At 36.0% G+C, this 13,764-nt stretch overlaps 1 protein-coding gene across 1 annotated transcript in view; it reads left to right on the top strand.

The window, feature by feature from the left end:
- The first annotated feature begins 73 nt into the window (after positions 1 to 73).
- Positions 74 to 13,764, top strand: part of LOC102801117 (periodic tryptophan protein 2 homolog) — a 31,658-nt gene continuing 17,967 nt past the window's right edge. The window contains exons 1-6 of the mRNA XM_085494668.1: positions 74 to 260; positions 4,929 to 5,041; positions 6,329 to 6,423; positions 7,882 to 7,981; positions 12,322 to 12,465; positions 12,976 to 13,111. Of these exons, the coding sequence (XP_085350794.1) occupies positions 237 to 260; positions 4,929 to 5,041; positions 6,329 to 6,423; positions 7,882 to 7,981; positions 12,322 to 12,465; positions 12,976 to 13,111 (612 nt within the window). The 5' untranslated portion in view covers positions 74 to 236. The remainder of the gene's footprint in view (positions 261 to 4,928; positions 5,042 to 6,328; positions 6,424 to 7,881; positions 7,982 to 12,321; positions 12,466 to 12,975; positions 13,112 to 13,764) is intronic.

The following is a 13,764-nucleotide window of genomic DNA, read 5'->3' as shown; positions in this document are numbered from 1 at the left end:
AACTAACTGTATTTTACAGATTATACTGCATATCTTTATAAAAAAAAGTTTCGTAATGCGGTTCAACTTTGACCTTTGAAAATGGTGGCTGTCCTCCACGTGTTTTGTGTTTTCATCGTTTCTGCTTGGTACTAGCCTGTCTTTGGTGACTGTCGTGTACGATTGTTGACTACAACTTAGTTTCTAGTGTGATAATATTTCCATATGCAGATATAGAAGAAGATTCGTCTGTTAAAATGAGCGGGAAGCATTCTTTTAAGGTATAGTATGTCGTGTTGTTTCAATCAGTGCATTACAACGGCTGCAAACTAGCTGCAGTTCTGTAGCTCTGAATTTCGCTGGTGTCCGTTTTTGGCGTTTTCTGTTGCATCGGTAGTCTGATTCGTTCGTCTATTGGTAATTGCGAAACCCGAGACACCAGCGAAATCCAGAGCTACAGAACTGCAGCTAGCTGCAAACGAGTTTTGTACATTGCAACTTCCCTGGGAAAGTTGTTCAATCAATGTTCAAAATACACAACATGAACTTCCCCCAGACGGTTGAAGCGACCGCAAATAAGATTCGTAACGGCGGATAATTTAAAACTTGCTACAGGCGAACTTATACAGCCATAGTACATGTATATACTCAAAAGTTAATCAGTCCCAATTTAAGGCTGTCCGGCCAGTTTTGAACTCTGCCAGTGGTTGAGGTTGAGAAGTCGGCCAGGTTATGTGTTGATTATGGGTTGGTAAATATGTGTTAATCCTGGGCAGGGGGTCACTGGCCTTGGTAGGGGTGTGCCGATGGGGAGTAAAACCCCAGATCCTATCATAGACATTTTCACCTCAAAAATCCTACCCCATTATAGACCAAATAGTGATTTTGTACATCCCATCAGAGACCAAATTGTCACTAAATTTATTCAGTTATAGGTTGAATCTACTCATCACCCGGACTCATCAATAAAAGTACTAAAACTCGGGTAAATATATAGGGACTTTTCTAAAGATTTTGATAACTCCCCGTATGAATTTTGGTTGCGTTCGCTGTGATTTACAAATAGACCATGGCTCGTAAATCTTAAGGAGGTTGGCTTTCATTTGGGAGAGCCAATGAAATATTTCTAAATGGTTAATTCTAACTGCCCATTGCCATACATGGCTATGTGACAAGTAAACCCTGGTTAATCAACTTGACTCTTAATGAGAGATTTACGAGTTCCTGTAGGAAGTCCAAGTATTTTAAAATAAATAGAATCCCATATATTTCCTGGCCTGTATCCTCTGGGAAGGTCAAGTTTCTCTCATTAAACTGTGTGTGACCAACGCCCACGCATGGACTTGCACTAAACACTATTTAGCTGTGAAAAATATCATGAAAGTGTGTAAAACACTGTACTATGTTTTTGAAAGTCTCGTTTCAATGACTCTTTTATTTCGAAAATGTGCGGCATATTTACTTTCCTTTTGAACACCTTTGTTTACACTTAATGCAGCAACAATGTAGTGTGTGATAAAAAAAAAAATTCGTGCCATTTCTCAGTGACATTCCGAGCTGTTAATGTTGCATTACGACTACAAGCAGAAATACATAATAAGGTTATCATGGGAATACCGCAAAGTATGCACTCAGGCAGCACAGGATCACAGCGAACTCTGCTACGCTTCAGTTGATATGCTCACCGTACTGTGTATAGTTTGCGATATACAAGTAGGAAATGAATGTATAATAAATAAGGTTATCATGAGAATACTGCAAAGTATGTACTCAGGCAGCACAGGATCGCAGCAAACTCTGCTATGATTCAGGTGATATGCTCACCATATTGTGTATAGCTTGCGATAAAAAAGTAGGAAATGAATGTATAATAAATAAGGTTATCATGAGAATACTGCAAAGTATGTACTCAGGCAGCACAGGATCGCAGCAAACTCTGCTATGCTTCAGTTGATATGCTCACCATACTGTGTATAGTTTGCGATATACAACAGGGGTTTTTCTAGAAAAAATGAACAAGAGGGAGCACACACAGGTGAAGCAGCGGATAGACCAAGCTAGCATAGAAACAACATGGCGGATCAATCTGGAAACGCATTATCGGAGGGTTTCTGTGTCGTTTTAACAGTGTAAATATCCCCATTGAAATATTTTTGGAGTAATTTTAGTGTATTTGGTGTCCAGACACATTGTATTTCACGGAGAAAGATATATTTGAGAAATTCGGTAAGAGGGCGCCAGCCTAAAGTATCATGGCGCTGCGCCCCTGTTCCCCGCTTTAGAAAAACCCCTGTACACGTAGGAAATGAATGTACATGTATAATAATTAATAATGGTATCACAAGAATACTGCAAAGTATTCACATAGGCAGCACAGGATCGCATCAACCGACACATAGTGGAGGTGATCCCATACTGCTATAATTGTGGGAAATAATATTAAATCTGGATTAGGATTAATTAATATTTTAATAGAAGTTTATCAAATAATTATCAACATTTCGAATATTATAATTTTAATAATAATTGCCCAAAATAACAAGGTCTCGCTGAGAATTATTGGAATTATAGATGGTTTAGGAATGAGTTCCTTTTGTCCCCCTCACCCAAACACTACACCTACCCCACAGTGCTTGCCAATTTATTAACATATGCCCCCAACACCTACATGTATAGTTTAAGCGGGGGGAGTTGTCACCTGTGCATGCGTCAGATGGCCATAGGGTGTCATTGTTTACAAACAAGCTTCCAACCATGATCCTTTGCATTTTTGACTCCCATGTGCGAAGCACATAATGGGAGTCTTTGCAGTTAGTGTGTCTGTGTGTGTGTATGTGTGTGTGTGTATGTGTGTATGTGTGTCCGACTGTTCCACTGCTATCTCAAGAACCATACATCGGTTTTTGATGAAACTTGGTGCATAGATGCTCTGGACCAATGCACAGATTTGATTAGGTTTTGGTAAAAATCCATGCTCGTTAATTACCTAATTTGCATGATAATTAGCTAATTTTTAGCTGTTTTATGACTGTTCCACTGATATCTAAAGAACCATTCATTGGATTTTGATGAAACTTGGTACATAGATGCTCTGAACATATGCGCAGATTTGATTAGTTTTTGGTAAAAATCCGTGCATATTAATTACCTAATTTGCATGATAATTAGCTGATTTTTAGCTGTTCCATGATTGTTCCACTGATATCTAAACAACCACTCATTGGATTTTGATGAAACTTTGTACATACATGCTCTGAACTAATGCTAGGTTTTGATTAGTTTTTGGTAATAATCCGTGGATACTAATTACCTAATTTGCATAATGATTAGTCAATTTTCGTTTTTTCCACTGATATCTCAAGTACTAATCATCACATTTCAATGAAACTTGGTACATAGATGTCATATGACACTGCACAGACCTGATAGTTTTTATGGTAATATCAGTACATATTAATTACCTAATTTGCATAATTAAATAATTTTCAGCATTTGATATAAGTACTGATCATGACATTTCAATGAAACTTGGTACATAGATGTCATATGACACTGCACAGACCTGATAGTTTTTATGGTAATATCAGTACCTAATTTGCATAATTAATTAATTTTCAGCATTTGATATAAGTAGTGAGCATTACATTTCAATGAAACTTGGTACTTACATACTCAAGGACTATGCAGAGATTGATTGTTTTTGATAAATATTTGTGCATATTAATCACCTAATTTGCATAATTAGTTAATTTTCAGCTTTTCCACGAGTATCTCAAGTACTAATCATCGCATTTCAATGAAACTTGGTACATAAATCCTTTAGGACTATGCAGAGACCTGATTAGTTTTAGGGTAAATAATTGTACATATTAATTACCTAATTTGCATAATTAATTTTCAGCTTTTCTACTGATATCTAAAGTACTAATCATCACATTTCAATGAATCTAAAATTATGCAGACCCAATTAGTTTCCGGTAAATATTTGTGCATATTAATCACCTAATTTGCATAATTAACCAACTTTCACACTGATATCTCAGGTACTATACATCACATATCAATGAATGTACATGGATGCTGTAGGACAATAGACAGACCTGAATAATTGTGGGTTAAAATCTGTACATATTAATTACCTAATTTGCATAATTAACCAATTTTAAGCTTTCACACTGATATCTAAAGTACTAATTATTCCATTTCAATGAAACTTAGTACAAAGATGCTCTAGGACAATGTACAAACCTAATTAGTTTGGGGTAAAAATCTGTTCATATTAATTCCCTAATAAGCATAATAATTCATAATTTTTTGGTTCTAATCACATTTCAATTAAACTTGGAGACATAGATTTTCTGTTACATTGCACAGACCTCATTAGTTTTACACTCAAATCTGGTCATATTAATTTTCTGATTTGCATAATTAGTTTTCAGCTAAGTAATTTCGAATTATATTTAATGTGTCTCCAATACTCTCAGCACATGGGAGTTCTTTCTAAGCTTTCTTTGATTTACCATGTGTTGTTATCGTCGCTTGGGACTTAATTCCCGCACGTGCACAGGTGACGACCCTCTCACTTTAAGTAAAGGGGCATGTACCATTAAATCGGTCAGGGGGGTGTATGTGAGTTAGAGTTAGAGTTAGAATTAGGGGCAAGGATACAAAAGGAACTTTTCCCGCTGTTTTTTGCTATTCATGATTACCTGTCCTTTCGTGATGTTTTATTATTTGTAAAATTCTCAGAAAATCAAAAATATTTTCCTTTTTTTTATTTTCTATAAATACATACATTGTATATTTGATACATTAAAAAAAAATCTGATCTTTATCATTTTCAGTATATGTTGAACTTTGCCCATATACAACACCTGTTATATATAAAATATAAAACACCTGTATAAAAAGTCTTTAGATGAGCTGACCATACAGTTTTTTTTTTTCAGTTTTCTAATTTACTTGGTGCCGTATATCGTAAAGGTAATTTGAATTTCACCAAAGATGGTAACACTGTTGTCAGTCCTGTTGGTAACAGAGTGTCGTTATTTGACTTGAAAAAGTAAGTAGAAAGCTGTGATTTATTTTCATATGACGAGTGTATACTAGTAGCATTGAAGAGCAAGTTACTGAAGAAGTATTTAACAGTTGTTGAGTTTAGTTATAAGTATGCCTAGAATCTATGTATATTCTAAGGTCTGAGACCTCTGTAGTATGCCTAGAATCTATGTATATTCCAAGGTCTGAGGCATCTATAGTATGCCTAGAATCTATGTATATTCCAAGGTCTGAGACCTCTGTTGTATGCCTAGAATCTATGTACATTCCAAGGACTGAGACATCTACAGTATGCCTAGAATCTATGTACATTCCAAGGACTGAGACATCCATATTATGCCTGGAATCTATGTAGATTCCATGGTCTGAGACCTCTACATTATGCCTAGAATCTATATATATTCCAAGGTCTGAGACTTCTATAGTATGCCGAGAATCTATGTACATTCCAAGGTCTGAGACATCTGTAGTATGCCTAGAATCTGTGTATATTCCAAGGACTGAGACCTCTATATTATGCCTAGAATCTATGTACATTCCAAGGTCTGAGATATCTGTAGTATGCCTAGAATCTATGTATATTCCATAGTATGCTTAGGATCTATATACTGTAAAATACTTTATTTTAGCTGGAATTAATTTTCGCTGTAAAGACTACCTAGGTGTTTTGTATGGAATTTATTTAGCATTTAGCATTATATTAACAGTATAATTATACAACAGTATAATCGCTCGATTTTATTTTCGCTGAATCATTTCTTCAGCAAAAATAGCAAAAATATACTGCTGTTGGTGGTGTGCTTGAAAAATCCTGAATCCTTGCGATTACATTTTTTCAGTTACAGTATCTTTTACAATCACAAGTGAAAATAAATATTCTACAGTATATGCACTATTACCAGGATATGGGATTTTTTGGGTTCATACATAAACATGAAATTATTTTGACCTTTGTATACAGGTTTATTTGATCATACTATGCCAGTATAGGCCAGTCTCATTAGACAGATGATCATTTTCTTGTAAATAATACCAAAGGGACTTCCCAAATATGGTCAATATTTTCGTGAGAGACATATGTTTGTCAGTCAGTGAAAATCACAAATTATCACAATGTTGAAATTATTTTCTTGCGTGCGAAAGTTTGTGAAATGTCGTTTTCAGAAATGCAATACAATTTACGAAGTTCCTAGCAGGATATAACACATGTTTTACTGTACCATAAATACATATTAATTTGTTGTCGTTCTTTGAATCAGACGAATATTTAATTTTTGTTTTGTTTCCATAGTAACAAGTCAGAAACTTTACCAATTGAAGCAAAGATGAATGTGACATGTGTTGCCATAGCGCCAGATGGTAACACTATGATATTAGTCGATGAAGGTAAGACATTTTTGAATTGTCGTAAATAAAATTTATGTGTACATAAGGCTGAGAAAAAAAATATCTCTGTTTTTCTATGTGCCTCGGACGTTTTTTTTTCCTTCTAAAGCATTCCAAAATGCGCTTGTACTCGCACTTGTCTCAAATTTCCCCCATTTTAGCTCAGTATTCAAAAAAAAAAAAAAGAGAAATGGAGAATTTTTTTTCCCTGGCCTAAAAATTTATAATTTCTTGCAAATAACAATGATTTCTTTCAAAACTCGCCATTTTGAATTTGTAATCAATACCCCATATTTCATATTTCCGTAATTTTAATATTTTTATAGAATTTTTTTATAGAAGTCAATAGAAATCTTAATTCAAATTTCAAAATTCCAAAAATGAATCATAATTGTGTGAATTCAAAATTCTATGAGAATGAACGAAATGAAATTAGTGAAATTGAATACCAGTGAAAACTAATGCTTTCTTAATATTGGGGTAGGGTAGGGTGGGGTGGGGTGCGCGGTGTGGGCCGGGGCAGGGTGGGGTGGATGTTGGTGTGTGTGTATTGTGGTGGTGGTGGATGGTTTGTAAGGCAGTTTTTCCCTGGAATTGCAATTATCTCCAACAAGAAAGCATCCCACAATCTTAGTTTTATTCATAATGTGTTTTTGGTCATGAAATATCCCATTCATAGCTTTTCCAGCAAATCTCCGGTAAATGTTCTAGATGTGAATTTACTGTAAAATACTAAAATTTTGACAAAAATTAACTTTCGCTGAATGAAAGTTATTTCCACTGATTTTTGTGGTTGATTGAACTGCCCGTTGTGGCAACCTTTCTAGAAGCAGCAGGTTCTGTAGACTAAATTATTTTCTAAAGCGACTGATCGCTTTTTGACGATGGAAACCCATGGCTTTGATACCTTGAAAACAAATCAGGGCTGTCTTCATGAAATCTCCATAATATCATAGATAATTTTGGATCAAACATTTAATGGGTTCATGGAAATGATGATAGTAATTTCAACGAATGTAAACCACTTTGACCCAGGCGAACCATGAAGTGTGACGTAGTGTCGGCCTACTGAAGTAGATTCCCCAGTTCAATATGGAACGCAATAAGCATTACCATCATTAAATATGGACATTTATTTCTGTCAAAGTCAGAAAAATGTAGAAAAAAAACGTGATAAACTCGTATCCATCATGTCATCAAAGCAAAAAAATTAGATATTATTTTTTGAAAATTCCAAACTCCAAAATGAACGTAGTTGAGTTTGTTGTCTGGTTGTCTCTATGTGCATGGGCATCTTTGGTTTCTCAAAATTTTTCTCTGTATCGAGTGATTGTTTTACGCTCTGGTGAAGTCTCAGAATATTAGGATAATGCTATGCTGCAGGTAAGGTATGCAATCAAATTTAGACAGGTTTTCTAGTTCTTGTTTTTGTAAATAATATTTTCGGTTCTATTGCAGGTGGTTCATCGCTACTTTGTAGTCTTATCAGTAAAAGCGTTTTACATCGTCATCATTTCCACACCGCTGTACAAAGTATTAAATACAGTCCAGACGGCAAGTAAGTATTAACGCCACTCTGGTGATGAATAACAAAATAAAGTTTGATAAAACTTTGCCAATGTTCATTTTGTCCATCACCTCACCAATTCAGAATTCATATAAACCTATATCTACTGTTGACAAAGTTTAACTCAAAGGCTATTGTGTGCTTCCATGGTAAATGTTGCATGTTTTGATGCTTTCTAGTGGAAAATCGAATGCGATTCAATGGTTGATTACCAAAAAATAAAAGTAATACTGTGCTTCTCATTGGGGAACCCTCCAAGTTGTCAACACAATGTCTACGTTAACAGTGTAGAACTGATGTCAAAAAAAGCTGTGAAGAAATAGTTGTTTTCACTCACGACACATTCTACCTCAATGTTAATATTTTGTATTAAAAGCACACTGCCACTACAGTGTTCTCCCCAGGAATTTAAACCACTGTGGCGACCTAATTTGCATATCATTTGCATATCATTTTTATAATAATGGAAATTGACCAAAGCACATTTACACCCACACAATAAACAACATATATTTTTAAAAACAAAGTGGCAGATATTTATTTGCTTCACACAGTGTTATAAACACTTTTATTTTGGGCACTTTTGTAATATTAATGAGCTCCGTCACAGGGAAAATATTTTTTTTTTTGGAGTCAAAATATTACGTTTCACAATTTAGAAGAGTTTGAATTTTAAAATGAAACATTCTCGAAATGCAAATGCTGCAGACTAAAAAGAAACAAATAAATTGTAAAAGGTTAAATTAAACTCATTTGAAACGTTTGAGCCAGGATTATGTTCACCACTTTCATGATCTTATTTACTACAAAATTCTCCTTCAAAAAATCGACCATGTAGTTATTTGGCGGATTGTTGGTTATTATTCTGACCATCAGCTTCTAACTTTTACATTTACAGTAAATGAACGAACAAATAACACTTCCAAACGATCAAAGTTACGACGTGACATAACTTACTTCGCGATGTTATACACCGGTTATACCAATAATTTCTCTTACTCTGTCATGATGCCATGCAAAAATTAAATACTTCTTTTTTTATATGAAAAAACGTAAAATTTGAGCTAGTTTTATCGGGAGAAATTATTTTTGATCACTCGATCACTTCGGTGAAAAACACAGACCCGCCATGATAGTTATGACGCATTAGTTGACCGGCATGTGTCCTTTGACCCGCTGGGTCAAAAACGCCATTTACCAATCAAAATGTCGCATGGTAATGCCGGTAGAACCCGAAGTTTTCCGAATGATCGTGATCATAAAAATTACATTGCGGAAGTAAAGCGATGTCGTAGCACGATGTGTTGGTATGAATTTCAGATGAAAACTGCATGATGGTTTTTTAAAGAGGTGATTAGAAATTTTTAAAAGGTAAAAAAAGTATTGAAAGAAGTGTTTTTACATAATTCACGATGATAACAGTTCAAATGTATTTTACCCAATAACGCAATAAACACGTTTTTTCTTGAGTAGCGTAAACTGATCGTGAACTCCGATTTGCCCATGTTATGGGTGGAATTGATTTTGAAAGAATTTTAGCTTTCAAACTAAAGACTGCGTCTATCGTCAGAAAGTATTTACTTACAAACAAAGAGATGCTAATTTTACAAAATTGACTTGTATTGTTCAAAGCCGCTACCACATCACGCGACTATGTCTATTGTTTACAAATTATTATCCACGACTGGCAGGATGCGTGTCGGTCGGTACGTAAGTATAATAACAATATGACAATAGTCGGAAGCGTTTCCGCGGTGGTCGCTAATTTTGAGTGCTGGTCAAACCGACCAGCATTAAGAGATCCCCCAATGAAAAGAAGCACTGTGGCGGTCTTGCTAATCACCGTGGCGGTGTCAGACCGGTGTGGTGGCAAATCGAAGCACTGTGGCGGGACCGCCACGCTGTTTCATCCTGGGGAGAACACTGCACTATTTTGTATTAAAGGCACACTGTCACTAGTTTGTGTTAAAGGCACACTACCACTATTTTGTATTAAAGGCACACTGCCACTAGTTTGTGTTAAAGGCACACTACCACTGTTTTGTATTAAAGGCACACTGCCACTAGTTTGTATTAAAGGCACACTGCCACTAGTTTGTGTTAAAGGCACACTACCACTATTTTGTATTAAAGGCACACTGCCACTAGTTTGTATTAAAGGCACACTGCCACTAGTTTGTGTTAAAGGCACACTGGCACTAGTTTGTATTAAAGGCACACTGCCACTAGTTTGTGTTAAAGGCACACTGCCTCTAGTTTGTGTTAAAAGCACACTGGCACTATTTTGTATTAAAGGCACACTGCCACTAGTTTGTATTAAAGGCACACTGCCACTAGTTTGTATTAAAGGCACACTACCACTATTTTGTATTAAAGGCACACTGCCACTATTTTGTATTAAAGGCACACTGGCACTAGTTTGTATTAAAGGCACACTGCCACTAGTTTGTGTTAAAGGCACACTGCCACTAGTTTGTATTAAAGGCACACTGCCACTAGTTTGTATTAAAGGCACACTGCCACTAGTTTGTATTAAAGGCACACTGCCACTAGTTTGTGTTAAAGGCACACTGCCACTAGTTTGTGTTAAAGGTGCACATAAGCATCATTGCCTAGAACTAATGCTTATGGAACACTAGCATTGTTGTTTTTATTGGCATCACATAACATAACCACACATCACATCATCTTTATTATGTAGCATAATGCATCACATCACAATAAATCACATTGCATCATATATTGTCACATCACATCATATATCACATTGCATTGCTTTGCATCACATTACAAAATATCATATTGCACCATATATCATACTGTATCGTATCGCATCATATTGCATCATGTAATAGTTCATATCACATCACAATACATTTGTTTGCATCATATTTACTAAAAATAATATTGCACAATATACTGTGTACTTTATCGCATCATATTACATCACATAATATGCCACATCAAATCACGTCAAAATAAATTACCATGCATCATATCACATTACATTCACATAGCATCACATCACTTCATATCGCATTGCACATGACATCGCTTTGCACATGATATCCCATTGCATCACATCACATTGCATCGCATCACATTGTATTGTATCACATGACATCACATCGCATCACATCGCATCACATTGCATTACATTGTATTGCATCACATTGCATCGCATGACATTGCATTGCATCACATGACATTGCATCACATCACATCACATGACATGACATTTCATTACATCACATGACATTGCATCGCACCACATTACATTGCATCAGATCACATCACTTCACATCACTTCACATTGCATCACATGACATGACATTGCATCACATGACATTGCATCACATCACATTGCATCACAAGACATTGCATCACATCACAACACACATCAAATTGCATCACATGACATCACATCACATGACATCGCATCACATCACATTGTATTGCATCACATCACTTCACATCACATTGCATCGCATCGAATTGCATCGCATGACATCACTTCACATGACATTGCATCACATGACATTGCATCACATGACATTGCATCACATGACATTGCATCACATGACATTGCATTGCATCACATGACATTGCATCACATCACATGGCATGACATGACATGACATTTCATTACATCACATGACATTGCATCGCACCACATTACATTGCATCAGATCACATCACTTCACATTGCATCACATGACATTGCATCGCATCACATTGCATCACAAGACATTGCATCGCATCACATTGCATCACAAGACATTGCATCACATCACAACACACATCAAATTGCATCACATCACATCACATCACATCACATGACATCGCATCACATCACATTGCATTGCATCACATGACATTGCATCACATCACATCACATGACATGACATTTCATTACATCACATGACATTGCATCGCACCACATTACATTGCATCAGATCACATCACTTCACATCACTTCACATTGCATCACATGACATGACATTGCATCACATGACATTGCATCACATCACATTGCATCACAAGACATTGCATCACATCACAACACACATCAAATTGCATCACATCACATCACATCACATCACATGACATCGCATCACATCACATTGTATTGCATCACATCACTTCACATCACATTGCATCGCATCGAATTGCATCGCATGACATCACTTCACATGACATTGCATCACATGACATTGCATCACATGACATTTCATCCCATCATATGACATTTCATTGCATCACATTGCATCGCATCACATCACATAACATCAGCTCTATCCTTGCAATAATGGTTGGACTATATTTTATAGGAAGATAGCAGTTACGAAAGAAAACGTGACTTTAGTATATCACGCACCTGGCCACTGTAAAGAGTATAACCCAATGGTATTATACCGATCGTATTATGGTGCCTACGATGAAACGACATCCATTGATTGGACGACAGACTCAAAGTAAGTAAACAACCGACTTGTTGTCTTGTGATACAAACTTGTTGTAATTTTAGAGTCTTATTCTTGGGGGAGAACATCCACATAGTTTTACCGCCTTTCAACATCACGGTGAAAACAAAGGTCGAATGCTGTCAGAAAAAAATGTACTTTGGGATAGTTGTTGAGATTCTCCTGAACATGCAATGTAAAAACATAAGATGTACAACATGTATAAATTTGGTAACTCAGGATTACTCCAATGTTAAGTTTTTGCTGCCTCCTCGACTTTAGTTGTTTCATCAGCTCTTCAACCGTCGTTCCATAACAGCGCGCACAAAGCCCATAGAAATACGTGGTACAGTGGTGAGCGTCTTAGCAACGTAGAACGTCTGTGACGTAGCTCCGCCCCCGAGGATATCAATGCACATGAAAGTTGTTTCACGTAATTCCAGAGCAAGAAGTTATTTCATATTTAGAATAACTATGTTGCATCAAGTGACCAGTCACATGTGAATATATCATTTTTTTTAGGGCTTTTGTGATTGGTTCCAAAGACATGACGAGTCGAGTTCATGCGGCCGTCCAGATTCAAAACTTAGTCGTGCACTCCCTTGGAGGACATAAAGATGTAATTGTTGGCGCTTTTTTCGAAAACGAATCATTAGATGTATCCTTTTATTAATTTATTTATTTATGCAAATTAGCTAATCCAATTAGTATCTATACACCCTGTGGATGAGTTTCAATTTCAGCTTAATGTCTCTGTATGTAAGTAATCTTGTATTATCTTGCTATTCTATTTGATATTTACACTCCCTGTGGACAAGTTTCAATCTTTCTTTCTGAAAATTACGACCCTTGTGTGTGACATCTGGTGTCGTAAAAAATGCATCAACATACGAACATATCTCATCTATGCAGGGAATCAATCAAAGCAATATTTCTGTGATTTTCACACACCGCTGGGGTTCAAAAATAATGCATATAAGTTGTTATGATATAATGACATGAATACCACTGATATCCACTCCATATACCGTAAAATCTGTATTAGAAGCCGCACCCATTCTTTTCAAACAATTGAGAACCGAAACTTCACCACTTCTCATATGTGTAGATGCTCTAATAGAAGTCGCATCCCCTCTGTTGCATTGTACCATTTTTATAGAAACGGCAGTTTGTAATACAGATTTTACAGTACTTACACACTGACGTTTGTATACATCTTGGGTTGTGCAAAATAATGAGTGCACCTCGTTTGGTGGTGGTTTATTACTTGATTGTCATATCATGAAACTAAATAACTGTTCTCACATCGGT

The sequence above is a fragment of the Saccoglossus kowalevskii genome, chromosome 20 (genome assembly GCF_978046115.1).
Source record: "Saccoglossus kowalevskii chromosome 20, keSacKowa6.1, whole genome shotgun sequence".
NCBI classification, from domain to species: domain Eukaryota; kingdom Metazoa; phylum Hemichordata; class Enteropneusta; family Harrimaniidae; genus Saccoglossus; species Saccoglossus kowalevskii.
This window is presented reverse-complemented; position numbering and strand designations above follow the sequence as displayed.